Source organism: Anolis carolinensis, chromosome 3 (genome assembly GCF_035594765.1).
Source record: "Anolis carolinensis isolate JA03-04 chromosome 3, rAnoCar3.1.pri, whole genome shotgun sequence".
NCBI lineage: Eukaryota > Metazoa > Chordata > Lepidosauria > Squamata > Dactyloidae > Anolis > Anolis carolinensis.
The window spans coordinates 188,057,058-188,076,026 of NC_085843.1; the positions used below are offsets into that span (position 1 = coordinate 188,057,058).

An 18,969-nucleotide genomic window follows, 5' to 3' on the forward strand; every position below is an offset into this window, starting at 1 on the left:
ATCCTGGGAGCGGAGTGAGCGCCCACTGTTAGCTCCAGCTTCTGCCAACCTAGCAGTTTGAAAACATGCCAATGTGAGTAGATCAATAGGTACCACTCCTGCGAGAAGGTAACGGTGCTCCATGCAGTCATGCCGGCCACATAACCTTGGAGCTGTCTACGGACAATGCTGGCTCTTTGGCTTAGAAATGGAGATAAGCACCAACCCCCAGAGTCAGACATGACTGGACTTAACGTCAGGGGAAACCTTTACCTTTACCTACATGCTTGTGGACAATTTCAACAGAGAGGAGGAAACCATGAAAATGATCCAAGATCAGATCAGACCCTGTATTGAAATCCAAAGCATTTTTGGGAATGGGGCAAGAATACAACAGATGCCTTACAGCTTTTGCTTTGGTAAAACACTGCAAAGATAAACAATAAAACTGAGATTTCACATACTTCTATACATTGTCTTTATGTGGAAAAGTGAGTTTAAAAAGGCCATTTCAGATGTTGTTGAATTACAGTTCACATCTATGATAGTCAGCACAGTCAGTGGTGAAAAATGTTGGGTGTCTGCAACCTGTGCTGGTTAATTCTGTGTACTGAATCATACAGGAAAATGTAGTTACCGGCAGTCCCAAGTTACGAACAAGATAGGTTCTGTAGGTTTGTTCTTAAGTTGAATTTGAATGTAAGATGGAACAGGTACATTGTTTAAGTGTAACTCCAGCCAAATGTCTATATATGTATATATAAATATGGCATATTGTGTGAGCATAGAGAAGGGTTAACACCCTTGTGGTCTTTGTTTTGCTGTCTGTGTCCCTGTTCAGAAGATTTCACTTCACTTTCCATCCCTGTGATAATTTGATTTTGAAAAAATTGGCTTGTTGTGGAAATTATTGGCAAGAAGGCTTCAGTGAAGACACATTTTCCTCACAAGAACTCTTTCAGAAGTGAATTTCCCTTCCAAGGGGTAGATTTCTCTCACTTCCTATTGTCTCACCCCCATTCTTAACTATGAGTCATTTGTAAGTTAGATGTTTGTCACTGGGGAAAGCCTGTATATTCCATGGCCAGAAGTAGTGGAAATAAAAGCAGCCCAAAGGGAGGTTTATTTTTAACTGAATTATCTTTGTGGAATACAATCGAGGTGCTGAAAGATAGGTCTTTTGATTCTGGTTCCCCAAATCACAAATGCAAGAAAGACCCAGCATGTTTATCAGGTAGATCAAAATGTGTTTTGGGGGCTACAAGTTGTCTAATGATTATTGATGAGACAATCATCAGCAAAAAAAAGAGGCGCTGTTAGCTGCTTACAGCATAGCATGTAGAGTTTCAGACTTGTCATAGATGTGAATAAGTCGATTTGCTTCTCTCCAGCCAGATAGCAAAGCCCCATGAGTTGTTGAATAGAAAGTGCGATGTGTGGCTTCCCCTGCAAAAAGGAGCCCAGGTGTCTGCAACAAGAAAGAATAGCATTAGTTTAACCCTAGGTGGGTGTGGAATTTACTTCATGGCAAAAAGAATAGACTCTATATTATTCTGTTCTAGGGGACTTTGGGGAAATCAATGGTCAGCTCACAAAAAGCAGAACATGCACAATAACTTAGTAACTTGTTCCTAAGGATGGATCTACACTGCCAAATACGTAATCTAGTTCAAAGCAGATAATCTGGATTCAGAAGATAAATGGTAGATGGGACCTAAGACATTTACAAATTAACTAGGCAGGCCCCAATACATTTGGGAACTAAAAATAATTACCTTAGAATTATATGTTTCTTCAGGAAGGGGTTGAGCAAGGACATCAATGTCATCTCCACTGCTGTCAACACTCACATAACTGTAAGAACCTTTGGTATAGGGCTCACTGTGCCATTTAGATCTCAGGGTACTCCTTGGTGGAGTAAGCTGTGGATTTCCTGAACCAAACAAATAGAGAACACAAAAAAAATCACAAAATTTTTGGAAATTTTGGACCAATGTTTTTAGTTCATCGATCCCTTCCAACCAAACTAGCTTACAAGAGACACCTACCTGTTACTCTACGAAATACTTGTGTTAAAGTTGTGAGAACCTCAGTGTCTGTAAGAGTTTCCATGAATTCAGATTCTTTCCCAGCAAGGAAGCCACAGAGGACATGTCCATACCTGCAAGTTAAAAAAAACCCACAGATTTTTTTTTATTGAGTAAGAATGTCTTGAGCCTTTTAATACTTGAAGTGCTGAGCCATAACAATGGCCAATTTAGCTTAACATTCCTTATCTCAAAGACAGGCTATGTCAGTGGTGCACAACCTGTAACCCTCCAGGTGTTTTGGACTTCAGCTCCCAGAATTCCTGACCTTTGGGCAAGCTGGCTAGTTGGAAGTCCCAAACATTTGGAGAGCCACAGGTTGTGGACTATGTAAATGCCATTGGAAATGTCATGCAACATTATCCATTGTTCGAATTCCTAGCACAATCTTGTACAAATCCTGCAGTGGTTTTACTCAATGATGATGCAGCCAATAAAAAACCCTGTGTATCATTCGTTTTAAAAGCATTTATGATAATGGCATATATCTATGTGCCAACTGACTTCAGTGTGATATGTTCATTCATGCATTCAATTCTTTTCAAACAGTTTGATCCTTAGTGATTTTAGTAATTTACAAAAGAGAATAAATCATAACTGAGGTATAACTTTCTCTGTAATGTTCAAGCTTGCAGCATATTTTCCAGTATTTATTATGTATTTTATGGTCATGGTTGGTCCTGAAAAGGTCCATTTGTTTGTTGGTTGGTTGCCTACTGCAAGTCGCTTCTGGTGTAAGAGAATCAGCTGTCTACAAAGACATTGCCTAAGGGACGCCCGGATGTGTTACAATCCTGTGGGGAGGCTTCTCAAGTATCTACAGAGATACTCGCAGGAACACTTCAGCAGGCCAGAGTCCAAACGTGGCAAGCTAAAACCCAGAACCTCAATCATAGAATCATAGAATAGTAGAGTTGGAAGAGACCTCATGGGCCATCCAGTCCAACCCCCCGCTAAGAAGCAGGAAATCACATTCAAAGCACCCCCGACAGATGGCCATCCAGCCTCTGCTTAAAAGCCTCCAAAGAAAGAGCCTTCACCACAGCCCGGGGGAGAGAGTTCCACAATCAGTGGCTGAGACCAGATGAGAAACTCCTTCCTGGGCACACAGAAGGCTGGGCATCTTGGAAGGCGCTGAACAGACTGTGCTCTGGTACCACGCGATGCAGAACCAATTTTAAGAAATGTGGCTACAAAGTGGAGTCCATGACATGCAAGTGTGGAGAAGAGCAAACCACAGACCACCTACTATAATACAGCCTGAGTCCTGCCCCATGCACAGTCAAGGATCTTCTCACAGCGACACCAGAGACACTCCAAGTGGCTAGCTTCTGGTCAAAGGAAATCTAGTATAATGGCAGGTTTTAAACTTTGACTCTGTTTTTAAATACATTCTAACTGTACCCTCAATTAGCTTCTGACATGATAAATAAATCATTTTATTTTGATCTTGCCTTTCTCCCAATATAGTAAAATTGTATGCAATCTGGTTTTATTGCTAAAGATTATTTGATACACTATATCAGGGGTCCCCAAACTTTTTTAACAGGGGGCCAGTTCACGGTCCCTCAGACCATTGGAGGGCCGGATTATAGTTTTTTTAAAAAAAAGCTATGAACAAATTCCTATGCGTACTGCACATATCTTATTTTGAAGTAAAAACAAAAACAAAAAAGGAACAAATACAGTCTCAATGTTAATAATAATAATAATAATAATCATCATCATCATCATCATCAAAATAATAAAGAGGGTTGGAAGAGACCCCTTGGGACATCTACTCCCTCCCCCTTTTGCTTTTGTGCATCACATCATAATCAAAGCACCCCTGACAGATAGCCACCCAATAACAGCAACAACAACAACAACAACACCACCATAATAAACATGGTTGGAAGAGACCCCTTGGGCCATAGAGTCCAACCCCTTTCTCCCCTTGTGAACCAAAACATAAAGCACCCCTGACCAACAACAACAACAACAACAACAATAATAATACACTAAAAATCAGGGTTGGAAGAAATTGCTAGCCTTCAAGAAAAATGAATCCACGACAGGGCTGCAAAGGAGGGAGTCTGTGTGGCAAGATAAAACGGGAGCCCTCTACCTTTTACCACAGGCATGCCCCTATTGTTGTTTCGCCTCCTCCATTGCAGGAAGGCGCATACCAGGTGAGGGAGGAGGAGGAAAAGGAGTGTGCGAGGTGAGCGAGGAGGCAGGAAAGGCACGCATCTTTCCCTCCTCTCTCGTTCTGTGCAGGCCTTCCTCAGCGGTAGCGAGGAGGAAAGGAGGAAAGGCCCACGCCTTTTCCTCGCCCCATGAGGCCCTTCCTCGACAGCGGGAAAGGTGCGTGCGTGACGAGGAAATGGCGTGCGCCTTTCTCACTTCTCTCACCTCACGCGCACCTTTCCCACTGCCTTCCTCGACGGCGGCAGCGGGAAAGCTGCCCGCGAGGTGAGGGAGGAAAGTCACATGCCTTTTCCTCGCCTCGTGCAGCTCTTCCTCGGCGGCAGCAGCAGCGGGAAAGGTGAGTGCAGGGCGAGGAAAAGCCATGCACCTTTCCTCCCTCACCCTGCGCTCACCTTTCCCGCTGCCTCCCTCAGCAGCGGCAGCGGGAAAGCGCCCCACGCAGCGGGGGAGGAATGCCTTTTCCTCCCCCCGTGCAGCCCTTCCTCGATGGTGGGAAAGCTGCCCCTGGGGTGAGGGAGGAAAGCCGCACACCTTTTCCTCGCCCCGTGCGGCCCTTCCTCAGCAGCGGCAGTGGGAAAAGTGCCTGTGGGGCGATGGAGATAAGAAAGGCATGTGCCTTTTCCTCCTTCTCCACACTACATGCACCTTTCTTGGCGGAGGAGGAAGGAGCCACCACCGCGGGGGCCGGATAAATGGCTCCGATGGGCCGGATGTGGCCCGCGGGCCGTACTTTGGGGACCCCTGCACTATATGAAGGTTAACCATTAAAGTTCCATCAGGGTTTAATCCTACCCCACCATTTGTCATATCTGACATGGTTTTTCTAAATCGGAAATAATAGTTCAGATATAGTTATCATGCAACACTCCCTTTGAGCATCTTAAATATAAAAACTATTGTGGTATTTCTGGAATTTCTCAACAACATTGTGTACTCATTCAACTAAAATATGCTGTTTAACAATGCAACCTCTTTTGATAGCACATCAAAGGACAGAAAGTTTCACCAAGAAATGAACCCCCCCAACCTTTGAAGTTGACTGAATGGCATTGGTGGTTGTTTGATATTATTACTGTTGTATAAACCTTTGTTTTAACTTCTGTTTTATTATCTTCTTGTGTTTTAAACAGTGTATATTGTTGGTGTATTTGCGCTGTTACTTTTGTAACATTGTGAGCCGCCCCGAGTCCCCACAGGGAGATGGTGGCGGGGTATAAATAAAGTTTTTTTAAAATTATTATTATTATTATTATTATTATTATTATTATTAAATATTTTGTCTATTAATCAAGACAGTTCCTCTTTTACTTGTTTCTAGCCTGGCAAACAAATTTTAGTCAGTGTCTCACTGTAAACAAAAGCTAGAGCAATGATAAAAAAACCTCATGTTCAGGATGTTAATTAAAATTTTATCTGTAGATAACATGACTCACTTCATCTCAGTTCTCTGAGCTCCTCATTTAAAACTGAGACACGTTTTGAGTTTTAACTGGGCTCTCAAGGAAGAGCATATGTGTTATCAAACTCATCTGTGTACTTTGCTTTCCAGCTTGTTTACTCAAAGCCCTAGCACTTAAAGCTCAGCTTTCTCACTGTCCTGGATCTATAAGTGAGCCAAATATCTGTGGAGCCATGCAGGACAAAGAACCATATTAGATACATGTAGAGCAATTTAAAACTAAAGCAGATACCTTTCTGGAGGATGGAGAACAATGAAGCCAGGAATTTTTTGAAACCAGGTAGTCTTCAAATCACCAGGTGGTTCAGCCAAAGGTGATTCATCCAGCCATACCACCTCAACAACTTCACAATCTGGCTTCCAGAATGGCTGTTCAAATTCCAAAAATATTTTATTGTTTGTTCCAAATCCCAGGTTTTTTATTGCTGCCACTTTCTGGGATGGAAGCGGAGGATAGAAAAAGGTCTTGTAGTGTTCTTTGAGGAACCCTAGGGAGAAGGAAGGGATATAGTAACACAGCATACTCGGATAAGACCAGAATTTGGGAACAAGGCTCTTGTGCACACACTTCAGCAAACACTATAAAGTATTCTGACCCCTGTCCCACAATACAGAAAAGAAAGTATCTAAGGTGGAATTCAATGCAGTGATACTGTGTTGCCCTAATTCAACATCTGTTGCTATTGAAGTCTGTCTAAGGCTGCAGGCAGGAATCACACAAGTTGTAAAAGAAGTAGCTGTTTGTTCCCTTCCTTAGAATCAATGCATAAAAAGCCAGGTGGTGAGGGAGAGGAGATAAAAAGAGGGGGTAGCACTAATTCTAAATACAGTAGAGTCTCGCTTATCCAACGTAAACGTTGGATAAGCAAATATGTTGGATAATAAGGGGAGATTAAGGAAAAGCCAATTAAACATCAAATTAAGTTATGATTTTACAAATTATGCACCAAAACATTATGTTATACAACAAATTTGACAGAAAAAGTAGTTCAATACACAGTAATGCTATGTAGTAATTACTGTATTTACGAATTTAGCACCAAAATATCACGATGTATTGAAAACATTGACTACAACAATGCGTTGGATAATCCAGAACGTTGGATAAGCGAGTGTTGGATAAGTAAAACTTTACTGTAATGCAATTCAGAGCCTCACATGCAAGGAATAGGCTCCACCAGGGCCATAGCCAGAAAAAAATGGGGGAGACGGGACTTTTTTTAGTGAATCACGAAGAATAGTTCCATTACGCAAAATAATTTAGAAATCGGGCTCCATTGATAAACTTCAGTGGACACTCATGAAAAATAAACTTCAGTGGACACTCATGGGGATTTGGTTAACCAGTTAAAATTCACGAGTAAACCCGGTTTTTTTAAACCTGAAAAATGGGGGGGGGGGGGGGTTGAACCCCTAATCCCCCCCCCCCCCCCGGCTACATCCTTGGGCTCCACCACATGACTCCTACATCTACTAAAACTAGTAACTTTCATGTCATTGGGGTGGGTTTTAGTCTGAATGTGCATGTGCAAGAAGCTATTCTCTTTTCTTTACACTTTGTCCTGCAGTCTCTCTCTGACCACACAGTTGCTATCCAGCCCCAGGGAGCGGTTGACTCTACTTATAGATGGGAAGTGTGTATATGTGTGTGGCAGGTGCGTTTGTGCAATTGAGGCTATGAACATATGGTCGTTTCAGGCTACCAGAAGAAGAAAAGGATCAGGGCCGGCCGGAGATATTTTTTAATGGGAAGCGGGGGTGCTGAAAAGCGCCCCCGCCACCGGCCCCGCCTCCCGCGCCCTGCCCCCGCCCAGCGTGCCCTGGCCCCGCCTCCCACGCTGCGTGGGAGGCGGGGCCAGGGCGATTAGTGAGGGGGGCGGGGCCAGAGTTGGCCCCGCCCCCGCCCAGCGTGCCCTGGCCCCGCCTCCCACGCTGCGTGGGAGGCGGGGCCAGGGCACGCTGGGCGGGGGGGCGGGGCCAGAGCTGGCCCCGCCTCCCACGCTACTCCCGCTCGCCCGTCTGGCCTTTTCTAGCAGGCCAGAAAGCAGCAGAGGTCCCTCCAGGCCGCAATCGCGGCCTGGAGGGACCTCCGCTGCTTTCTGGCCTGCTAGAAAAGGCCAGACGGGCAAGCGGGAGTAGCGTGGGAGGCGGAGCCAGCTCTGACGCCGCTCCCCCCCGCCCAGCGTGCCTTGGCCCCGCCTCCCACGCAGCGTGGGAGGCGGGGCCAGGGCACGCTGGGCGGGGGGGGCGGCGCCAGAGCTGGCCCCGCCTCCCACGCTACTCCCGCTCGCCCGTCTGGCCTTTTCTAGCAGGCCAGAAAGCAGCAGAGGTCCCTGTAGGCCGCGATTGCGGCCTGGAGGGACCTCCGCTGCTTTCTGGCCAGCTAGAAAAGGCCAGACGGGCCAGGGCGCACTGGGCGGGAGGCGGGGCACCGTCAGGGCGGTGCCCCGCCTCCCGCCCAGCCTGACGGCGCCCCCCCGGGCCTGCGCCCGAGGCGGCGGCGTCAGGTGCCTCAATAGTGGGGCCGGCCCTGAAAAGGATAGGTACATTCTGTCTCCCTCACTTCCACTCACCAGAGTCAAGCTGCTGCCTTATACTCTAATTTGCCTCCCCTCCACATAAGCAGCAGTAGCAGCTGGGGTTTTGGGGTTTAATAGGTTCTTGATCACAATAAACAATAGACCAAAAATAAATCTCTATAGCAAAAGGAAAAAAAGATCTGATTGTGTTGAAAAAGGAACAAAAATGCTTATTCGGTCAGGAGAAAATAGAAAGTCACTAAGATTTTACCTAAAGGCACCGTGAGGATGACATGGTCAGCTAAGAATTTTTCGCCATCTTCACATTCCACTTGAACTCCAAAAAGGCGCCCTGTGGACTCTTCCAAGTAGGAGCCCCCCCAATGAATAGTCTTCACTGGCTTATCAAAGAGCACAGTCCCTTTGGGTAAAGAAGCCATTATGCAGTTTGTGAGTCCTTCATAACCACTAAAAAGGGGGAGACACAAAATTAGGTGGACCGGTGATTTTTGAGCTATACTTTATCATAGACCCCTTTAACAATCTTTTGTTGTCATAGACCACCAAGACACGTCAAGATTTATGATAACCAAAGTGCTCAAATCTTGATGAATGGGAAATTGACTAAACCATGCAAAATACAGAAAGGTAGCAGACAGGAGATGTCCACTTTTCCCATTGCTTTTAAAAATGTTAGTAGAGGCATTAAGTAACAAAACTGGAGCTGAAAAGAATAGAAAAGAAGTATAAATAAAGGGGTGACATTTTAAACTAAAAGTATTGACCGATAACTTGGTGATTACTTTTTTGAAGACTCTGAATACTGGTAAGATATTGAATTCTATCCTGAAAGAGTATGGAGAATTGCCAGGCTTTAAAATTAACAAAGAGAAAAGTGCTGTTTTAGCTACACTGACCATTTAATGCAGGGGTCCCCAAACTAAGGCCCGGGGGCCAGATGCGGCCCTCCGAGGTCATTTACCTGGCCCCCGCCCTCAATTTTATAATATAATATATTGTACATACATATAATATTGATAATAATATTATAACGTAATACAATATAACACTAATAATAATACCATATAATAATATTATATTCTATATTACATATAATATTACTAATAATATTATAGTATAGTGGTATAGTTCAATATAGTAATATATAATGCTAATATTGTGCTATGCTAATAATATAATATATTGTATGCACATATAATTTGTAAGCCACTCTGAGTCCCCTTTGGGGTGAGAAAGGGTGTGATACAAATGTAGTAAATAAATGCAGTAAATAAATAATAAGTAAATGCATTTTAGACTTAGGCTTGCCCAAAGTCTGAAATAATTTGAAGGCACACAACAACAACAACAACAACAACAACAACAACAACAACAACAATCCTAATTAACTTGACTATCTCAGTGGCCAGAAACAGGACCACACTTCCCATTGAAATCCTGATAAATGTATGTTGGTTAAAATTATTTTTATTTTTAAATATTGTATTGTTCTTTCATTGTTGTTGTTGTTGTTTTTGCACTACAAATAAGACATGTGCAGTGTGCATCGGAATTTGTTTTTATTTATTTTTTTCAAATGATAATCTGGCCCCTCAACAGTCTGAAGGATTGTGGACCGGCCCTCGGCTTAAAAAGTTTGAGGACCCCTGATTTAATGCAACTTCAGGCTGCTTCTACAAAGACATTTAATCCAGGTCAGGCCATGAATTAAAAAGATCTGGTTTGCTTCAGAGTACCTACATAGGCAATTTACAAACCAGCTGGAAGTTGGGACTGTGGCCACAAAGGTCCACTGAGTGCTACCGTAGTTAGGTTGATCCAGAAATCTTTTTTCCTACCTCTTCTGGTGGGATGCACTGGTACAAAACAGCAGCTCAGCGCTTGACTACAGCAAAGCAAGTCAGAAGATGGCAACTGAGCATTCACATGGGAGCATTTGGTTTCCTTTATACAGTAAAGGTGTTTGTTACCTTCTAGCCAAGCTGTATATCTGGTTTCTCACTTTGATAGCTGTGGTGTTAGCCTTGTCTACATAAGCGCTCTGCATTTGGCTTCTTCGTGTACTGAATTTATACAAAATTGAGCTTCGGTGGATTTTATGGTTTTTTATCATACCGTTTCTGGCTGGATTCATGTTGTAAACTGCACTTGGTGTACTTTTTATAGACACTCTGACCTTGAGCTATCTTCAAGCCAGATTTTAGTGCCTGTGTAGAAAGGCTCCCAAACTAATATTGAAGAAAGCGGCTTTACCGTGTGAATGATTACATAGGAAGTCCTGGAACCAGTTTGAGGTCCAGATAGTGACAACACAAATGGGGTGCAGCACATCTGAGCAGTAAAGTGAAATACATTAGCCAGTAAAAGCTTTCTAATGCAAAGAATATTTCACAGTATTCTCCCTGCAAGCCCCTGCAAATAAGCTAAAAATCCAGGACAATGAGCCCTTCCAGACAGGCCCTATATTCCAGGGAATGATCCCAGGTTTTCTTATTATCCCAGATTATCTGGCAGTGCAGACTTATATAATCCAGGTTAAGGCAGATAACCTGGAATCAGATATACTGGGATATAGAGGCTGTCTGGAAGGGCTCAAGTAGATCACATCAACTATATGTGCTGAACAAGTCAATGATTTTCAATAAGATCTAAGGCAATTCACTCACTTGGGGAAGGTACAGTCCAAGCCAGGCAGCATTCTGTATTCTCCAAAGGGTCCCAGGGCCACCAGATCCATGCTATGAGTTCCACTCACACAGCACTCCAACTTGAAATACAAGTTGAGGATAGACAGCTTCAAGGATTTGGTCTTTTCATCGTCGGTCCATTCCTTCATCTGTTGAACTATTGCTTTTTTCATGTATTCACCCACACTATGAACGGGGACTTTGTCTGCATGCAGGAACTCGCGTGATTCTTCTAGGAGAGTGAAAAAGAGGATCCTCATGGAATCTATAATATCCGAACTGATCAACTGGCCCTGGCTGGAATAGCAGACTGTTGGCCCCACAGGATGTCCCCCGGCTTCCACCTGTTGGTTCTCCTCAGACATAGCCTCTTCATCTAATAATCCGTGCTCCATAGCGAGCTGGAATACAGGGTTCTCCTTTGAAGGTCCATGGATCCAGTGGGCACCAAGCTCAACCACTTTATTTCCTATGAGAGAAAAAAGGAAGAAAGGTCATTTTTTAAATCTGAGTTGCTTTCCAGCATCTCCACAATGAGGAGCCTTACTTAGCAGATAACTTCTTGGACTTAAAATCCGATTTATACCTCCTGCAGAATTCTGGGGTTTGTAGTCTGGTGAGGCCCAGGACCTGACTGGCTGAGCTGTTTAAAGGCTTCTCCCTAAAGTGGATTTAAAGTGGATCCAAACTCTAGTGCAAGCATGGGCAAACTTGGGCCCTCCAGTCTACCGGCCAGGTCCGTTGCCAGGATTTTGATTGGGGGGTGGGGAGGGGGGGCTGAGTCTGAGTGAGAGAGGATCTACCCTAGCAAACCTTTTGTATCGTTATCCCAATATCCCCATGCATATGGGATATATTGAGCATAGTGATCAAATCATGATATGAATAACCATAACAGATTAAATAATAAATGTTATTTATTTACTTTCATTAAAAATGTTTAGAATACTTTTTGACGTATTTTTTACTTTACAGCAACAGTCTTCTTTTCTTTTCCCCGGCCATTTTGTCAATTACTTTTTCTGGTTTGATAGTGATGTCCCGACGGATGGAAATCATTGCTAGTCCACTAAGTCTCTGGTCTGTCATTAAACTTCTAGATACACTTTTCACTCTCTTCATGGTTGAAAATGATCTTTCCACATTGCACGTTGTTACTAGTAGAGTAGCTATCGCAGTCAAAAGGAAATTTATTGACCGATAGTAGGTTTTGTCACACAGTTCCAACACTTTAAGTACCTCGGTATCTTTCTTAATTGATGGTGTAATATTACACCACATTATGTACTCAGGCTTGACGGAAGCAAGTGCTGTGTCATTTTCAAAGTATTCTGACAGTTGTTCCATATGGTGAACTTTGTCTAGACCTGAAAACCCAAGGAGAAGAACCTGGAAACTGGTTAAAATATCTTCACTTGACATGAACCTTTCAGTAATGTTCAGTATGAAATGTGGACAGCCTACAGATGTCACACTCAACTCCTGGACCGTTTCCATCAGCACTGCCTCAGAAAAATCCTGCAAATCTCTTGGGAAGAGAGGCGAACAAATGCCAGCGTACTGGAAGAAGCAAAGACCACCAGCATTGAAGTGGACTGGCCACGTTGTCTGAATGCCCAATCGCCGTCTCCCAAAGCAGTTACTCTTCTCCCAACTCAAGAACAAAAAACAGAATGAATGTTGGTGGGCAGGAAAAGAGATTTAAAGATAGGCTTAAAGCCAACCTTAAAAACTGCGGCATAGACACTGAGAACTGGGAAGCCCTGGCCCTTGAGCGCTCTTATTGGAGGTCAGCTGTGACCAGCAGTGCTGCGGAGTTCGAAGAGGCACGAATGAAGGGCTTAAGGGAGAAACGTGCCAAGAGGAAGGAGCGTCAAGCCAACCCTGACTGGGACCGCCTTCCACCTGGAAACCGATGTCCTCACTACGGGAGAACATGAGGATCAAGAATAGGTCTCTTCAGCCACCTACGGACACACCCCCAAGACACCAGAAATGGAGGACCATCATCCTCGGCCTACGAGGGATCGCCTAAGTAAGTAAGTTCTGTATGAGTGAATCGACACATGGTATGAACACGGCAACTCTGAAATAATCTTCTAGGGCCCGGGCCAGGACAAGGACGCCACCATACCACATACCAGTAAGGCTTTCTCTCGGACCACCCTGATAATTTTTGGGGGGGGGGGGGGCTGAAGTCTCTACATGCCTGCTATGGGCTGTTAGGAATTGTGGGCGTTGGAGTCCAAAACACCCGGAGGGCCAAAGTTTTCCCATGCCTGCTTTAGTGTGATGAAGCTCAAAGCTGCTTTAAAGCGGGCACCCCCGCCTTCTTAGCGTCTCATATAGTGTTGTTGTATGTTTTCCAGGCTGTATGGCCAGGTTCCAGAAGTATTCTCTCCTGACGTTTCGCCCACATCTATGGCAGGTATCCTCAGAGGTTGTGAGGTATGGAGAAACTAAGCAAGGAAGGTTTATATATATCTGTGGAAAGTCCAGGGTGAGAGAAGAACTCTTATCAGTTGGAGGCCAGGGTGAATGTTGTAGTTAATCACCTTGATTAGCATTGAATAGCTTCATCTCCTGGCTTCTTCCTGCCTGGGGGCATCCTTTGTTGAGAGTTGAGATGAACCTACCTGGACACAGTATATTATTGGAGAACACAGAAATGCTTGACCACTCCAACAACTATCATGTCAAACAGGGCCGTAGCCAGAAAAAATTTTTGGGAGGGGTTTTGAAAATTTCGGGGGGGGGGGGGGTTGAACCCCTGGCACTCCCCTCCCCCGCTACATACCTGTCAATATCTGCTTGAGATAATGCCTGGAGGGACTCTTAATTTTTTGCGTCTCATAGACATAGCATAGGGATTCGGTTAACCAGTTAAAATTCACGAGTATACCAGGTTTTTTTTTATAACCTGAAAAATTTCGGGGGGGGGGGGGGTTGAACCCCTAACCCCACCCCCCTCACTACAGGTCTGATGTCAGACTACACAGAGAAGCCATTGAAATTCACAAGCATGTGGACAACTTCAACAGAAAGGAGGAAACCATGAAAATGAATAAAATCTGGCCACCAGTATTAAAAAACTCAAAAATCAGAACAGTAAATAAGAAGCAACACTCTGAAAACAGAGGAGTTCCAGACATGAATCAAACAGGGGCAGCTAACGACTCTGAACAAAGGATGCCCCCAGGCAGGAAGAAGCCAGGAGATGAAGCTATTCAATGCTAATCAAGGTGATTAACCACAACATTCACACTGGCCTCCAACTGACAAGAATTCTTCTCTCACCCTGGACTTTCCACAGATATACAGTAGAGTCTCACTTATCCAACACTCGCTTATCCAAGGTTCTGGATTATCCAACACATTTTTGTAGTCAATATTTTCAATATATTGTGATATTTTGGTGCTAAATTCGTAAATACAGTAATTACAACATAACATTACTGTGTATTGAACTACTTTTTCTGTCAAATTTGTTGTATAACATGATGTTTTGGTACTTAATTTGTAAAATCATAACCTAATTTAATGTTTAATAGGCTTTTCCTTAATCTCTCCTTATTATCCAACATATTCGCTTATCCAACGTTCTGCCGGCCTGTTTACGTTGGATAAGCGAGACTCTACTGTATATATAAACCTTCCTTGCTTAGTTTCTCCATACGTCACAACCTCTGAGGATGCGTGCCATAGATGTAGGCGAAACGTCAGTAGAGAATACTTCTGGAATATGGCCATACAGCCCGGAAAACATAACAACACTGTGATCCCGGCCATGAAAGCCTTCGACAACACAGTCTCCTATAGTATTTTGGGAAATGTAGTCCAGGGCGGGGGCCTTTGGAATCCCCAGCTAGAGAGACCCTCGCCTTCCGGAACTACGTTTCCCAGAATTCTGCGCTCAGAACGCAGAGTGGTCTGTGTGTGTCTGAAAGGGCAACCAGGGGCGCTGAGGGAGGCGATGCTCCTACCGAACATCCCAGAGCGGATGCGTCCTCCCGCTCTCCCGGAGGCCTCCAGCACGCGCAGGCCGGAGAAGCGCCGCGAGCCGCCGCTGAGGAGGAGGCGCTGGGCTGCGGCCAGGCCCGCCAGCCCCGCGCCCACGATCAGCACGCGCGGCCGGGCAGGCTCCATGGCCCAGTCCCTCGCGTCTTCCTGGGCCTTGGAGGGCGGAAGCCTTCGCGTCTCAGTCGCCGCCCCTTCCCTTCGGTTGGGGAGGCTTCACTCGGCCGCTAAGCTCTGCCCTCTTGAACTGCTCGCTTCGGAAGCAAGAGGGCAAATCCAGAATGTATACTACTCATCATTGATCGCCCCCGCCTCCAAAGCAGATGGGCAAAGGTTGCTCCTGTGTTACCTCTTTACCCGTCATACGGGAACAAGGCTTTAATTGTTAATTCAAGTTAGTGCTGTGAATGCAATTAATCTTGAGGTAGGTAAAGGTATTCCCCTGACATTAAGTGCAGTCCTGTCCGACTCTGGGGGTTGGTGCTAATCTTCATTTCTAAGCCGAAGAGCCGGTCTTGTCCGCAGACACCTCCATGGACTGCATGGAGTGCCATTACCTTACCTATTGATCTACTTACATTTGCATGTTTTCGAACTGCTAGGTTGGCAGGTGCTCATTTATTTATTTATTTGCAGTATAGGGGACTCAGGGCGGATCACATTACACATATAAGACAAACATTTAATGCCTTAACATAGAACAAAGACAGAGATAAACGCAGGCTCCGAGCTGGCCTCAAACTCATGACCTCTTGGTCAGAGTGATTTGTTGCAGCTGGCTGCTCTTGGTCAGAGTGATTTGTTGCAGCTGACTGCTCACCAGCCTGCACCACAACCCGGGCCTGGATTCCACTCACCGGATTTGAACTTGCGACCTTTCGATCTGCAAGTTCAGCAGCTCAGCGCTTTAACACACTGTGCCATCGAGGGCCCCTAATTAATCTTGAAAACACACATATTTTTTTTAAAAAATATTTTGGTCCAATAAAGAATCCCCCCCCCCCCCCAGTTTCATTTTCATGGCTGCCACATAGGTTAGTATTTTTTTTAAAAAAAACAAAACTCTCAAATCAGGACAGTATATAAAGAACAACACAATGAAAATGGGAATTCCAGAAATGAGTCAATCAGGGCCAGCTAACACCTCCGAACAAAAGACTCCCCCAGGCAGAAAGCAGCTAAGCTATGAAGCTGCAAGGCCATTCGATTCTAATCAAGGTGACCAATGGCAACATTCACACTCGCCTCCAACAGACAAGAGTTCTTTCTCCCCGCAAAGATGCTGGATATCATGAACATGGATCAAGTGACCTTCACAATATGATATGTCTAAGGTATTGTAAAAGGAGGAAAGAACATATACTTATACATTTTGATTGATAAATTAATGATGTAAATAATAATAACAATAATAACAATAAAATATAAAACATGTATAGTAGATAAAAGGTGTAGTAGAGGGATATGTAGTAAAATTGTAATGGAAAAGTTAAAATGGATAAAAAATACGCTTAAAGATGTTCTTTATTTATTGTCAGATTGTATACAATATGATATGTTTAAGATATTGTAAAATGAGGAAATGTATACTTATACATTCTGATTGATTAATAAAAAAGTTTAAAAAATCACAGGGAAAGGTTAGAAACAAAATGGACTGGGGCCCCCTTAAGGACTGGATGAAAGAAAATAAACTAAAGATTTCAATCTCAAATGAGAGAAGAATGAACAGACAACAGAAGAGCAATCTATAAAATGAATACAACAGACTTTTAAGCATCGCCCCACTATAAAGAAGACAGGAAGCCTCTTTTTCCTTTTCCTCCTTTTTATTACTTCCTTTCATTATTCCGGTGTTTTTTTTCCTTTTTATCTTTTTTTCTTTCTCTCCCTGCTCCGCATTTTATTTTATTTTATTTATTCTCCCCTCTTCCCGAAATCTCCCTCAATAAAAATTATACTAAAAAAGAGTTCTTTCTCCCACCTTGGACATTCCACAGATATATAAACCCCACTTGTCTAGTTTCTGACTCCAAAACTCAAGGTCAATGCCCATCAAACCCTTCCAGTATTTCCTATTGATCATCTGTGTGCCAAGTTTGGTTCAATTCCATTGTTAGTGGAGTTCAGAATGCTCTTTGATTGTAGGTGAACTATAAATCCTAGCAACTACAACTCCCAAATGACAAAATCAATCCCCCCCCCAACCCCACCAATATTCAAATTGGAGTGTATTGTGTGTTTATGCCAAATTTGGTCCAGTGAATAAAAATACATCCTGCATATCAGATATTTTCATTATGATTCATAACAGTAGAGAAATTACAGTTATGAAGTAGCAACAAAAATAATTTTGTAGTTGGGAATCACCACAACATGAAGAACTGTATTAAGGGGTTGTGGCATTAGGAAGGTTGAGAACCACTGGTGTACTACAGTAGAGTCTCACTTATCCAAGCCTCGCTTATCCAAGCCTCTGGATAAGCCAAGCCATTTTTGTAGTAAATGTTTTCAATATATCGTGATATTTTGGTGCTAAATTCGTAAATACAATAATTACAGCATAACATTACTGCGTATTGAACTACTTTTTCTGTCAAATTTGTTGTATAACATGATGTTTTGATGCTTAATTTGTAAAATCATAACCTAATTTGATGTTTAATAGGCTTTTCCTTAATCCCTCCTTATTATCCAAGTTATTCGCTTATCCAAGCTTCTGCCGGCCCGTTTAGCTTGGATAAGTGAGACTCTACTGTATCTTGCAACCTAGGGACTGGGCATATACAGGGCATATATAGGGAATAGTCGTTCTTGAATGCTTGCTGGAACATCCAGGGTTTCAGGCCCCTCCGAAAGGACTACAGTGTGGGGGCTTGCCTAATCTGACCTTTGCACCAGTTGCAGTTTCTGGGCCGTCTTCAAGAGCAATCCTACGTAGAGTGTGTTGCAGTAATCCAATCTGGATATAAACAAGGCATGGACACCGTGGCCAAGTATGGAGGACTAATGAAAGGACCAAGGCATTGACATCTCTGGTCCATCCTCTGTTCAGATATTAGCCAGCAAATCAACGTCTCAAATCAAGAAATAACTTTCTAAGATCTATAGAGATACTCGCAGGAACACCTCAGCAAATGAGAGTCCAAAAGTGGCAGGTTAAAACCCTGAACCTAAATCCATTGCTGAGACCAGATGAGAAACTCCCTCTTGGGCACACAGAAGACAGGACTTGAAAGGCAGCGAACAGACTGCGCTCTGGCACCATGAGATGCAGACCCAGTCTTAAGAAAATGGGCTACAAAGTGGAGTCCATGACATACGAGTGTGGGGAAGACCAAACCACAGACCACCGTTTAGAGTGCAGTCTGAGCCCTGCCATATGCACAATGCACACTCCAAGTGGCCAGTTTCTGGTCAAAGGAAATTTAGTATAATGCCAAGTTTTTAACTTTGTGGTTTTTCTATACATTATAACTGTATTCTTAGTTAGCTTCTGACACAATAAATAAATAAATGAATTTCTCATGGAGCCTCAACCAATTCAATATAGTTTGTGGCAGCAACAAAAACAAAGTTGCTGGAGTATAACAGCAACTTTCAAAGTAAATGCCACACAATGACACAGGAAATGACACTTTGAAATCAGGAACAGAAACAATTTCAAATTTTGTTACAAAGGCTGGATTCACACTGCCCTATATCCTAGGATCTGATCCCAGGTTTTCTGTTTGTCCCAGATTATCTGGCAGTGTTGACTCATATAATTCATTTCAAAGCAGATAATATGGAATCAGATCCTGGGATACAGGGCAGTGTAGATTCAACCTCAGTGTGTTCTGGATTTTATATGGCATTATAGACAGATCGCAGTCTCCTCTGGAAGGGAACCCAGCATCCAATGGGGAGGCTGCCTCCTGTATGCTCCATAGGCTTGAGAGGGAAAGAAAGCCCTTCCCCAGGGGAAGATCTTTGAAAAGACAGAATTTTTCAGATAACACACATCTACA

At 43.7% G+C, this 18,969-nt stretch overlaps 1 protein-coding gene across 1 annotated transcript; it reads right to left on the bottom strand.

Annotated features, from left to right (window-relative positions):
• Positions 1-1,070: 1,070 nt before the first annotated feature.
• On the bottom strand, positions 1,071-15,194 carry paox (polyamine oxidase). The gene is made up of 7 exons (XM_003225397.4): positions 14,926-15,194; positions 10,922-11,411; positions 8,506-8,702; positions 5,948-6,203; positions 2,028-2,140; positions 1,755-1,912; positions 1,071-1,447 (listed from the first exon to the last, which is right to left on the bottom strand). Exons 1-7 carry the CDS (start codon positions 15,086-15,088, stop codon positions 1,304-1,306), a joined length of 1,521 nt encoding a protein of 506 aa, XP_003225445.1. The 5' UTR covers positions 15,089-15,194; the 3' UTR covers positions 1,071-1,303.
• Positions 15,195-18,969: the final 3,775 nt, after the last annotated feature.

Excerpts from the sequence above, each read along its gene's own strand:
- paox (XM_003225397.4), bottom strand. The coding sequence starts at position 15,088 with ATGGAGCCTGCCCGGCCGCGCGTGCTGATCGTGGGCGCGGGGCTGGCG. Across the intron at positions 2,141-5,947 it reads GTTCTCCATCCTCCAGAAAG|GTATGGACATGTCCTCTGTG; the intron begins GTATCTGCTTTA and ends TTTAACTTGCAG. Across the intron at positions 1,913-2,027 it reads AGTATTTCGTAGAGTAACAG|GAAATCCACAGCTTACTCCA; the intron begins GTAGGTGTCTCT and ends TGTTTGGTTCAG.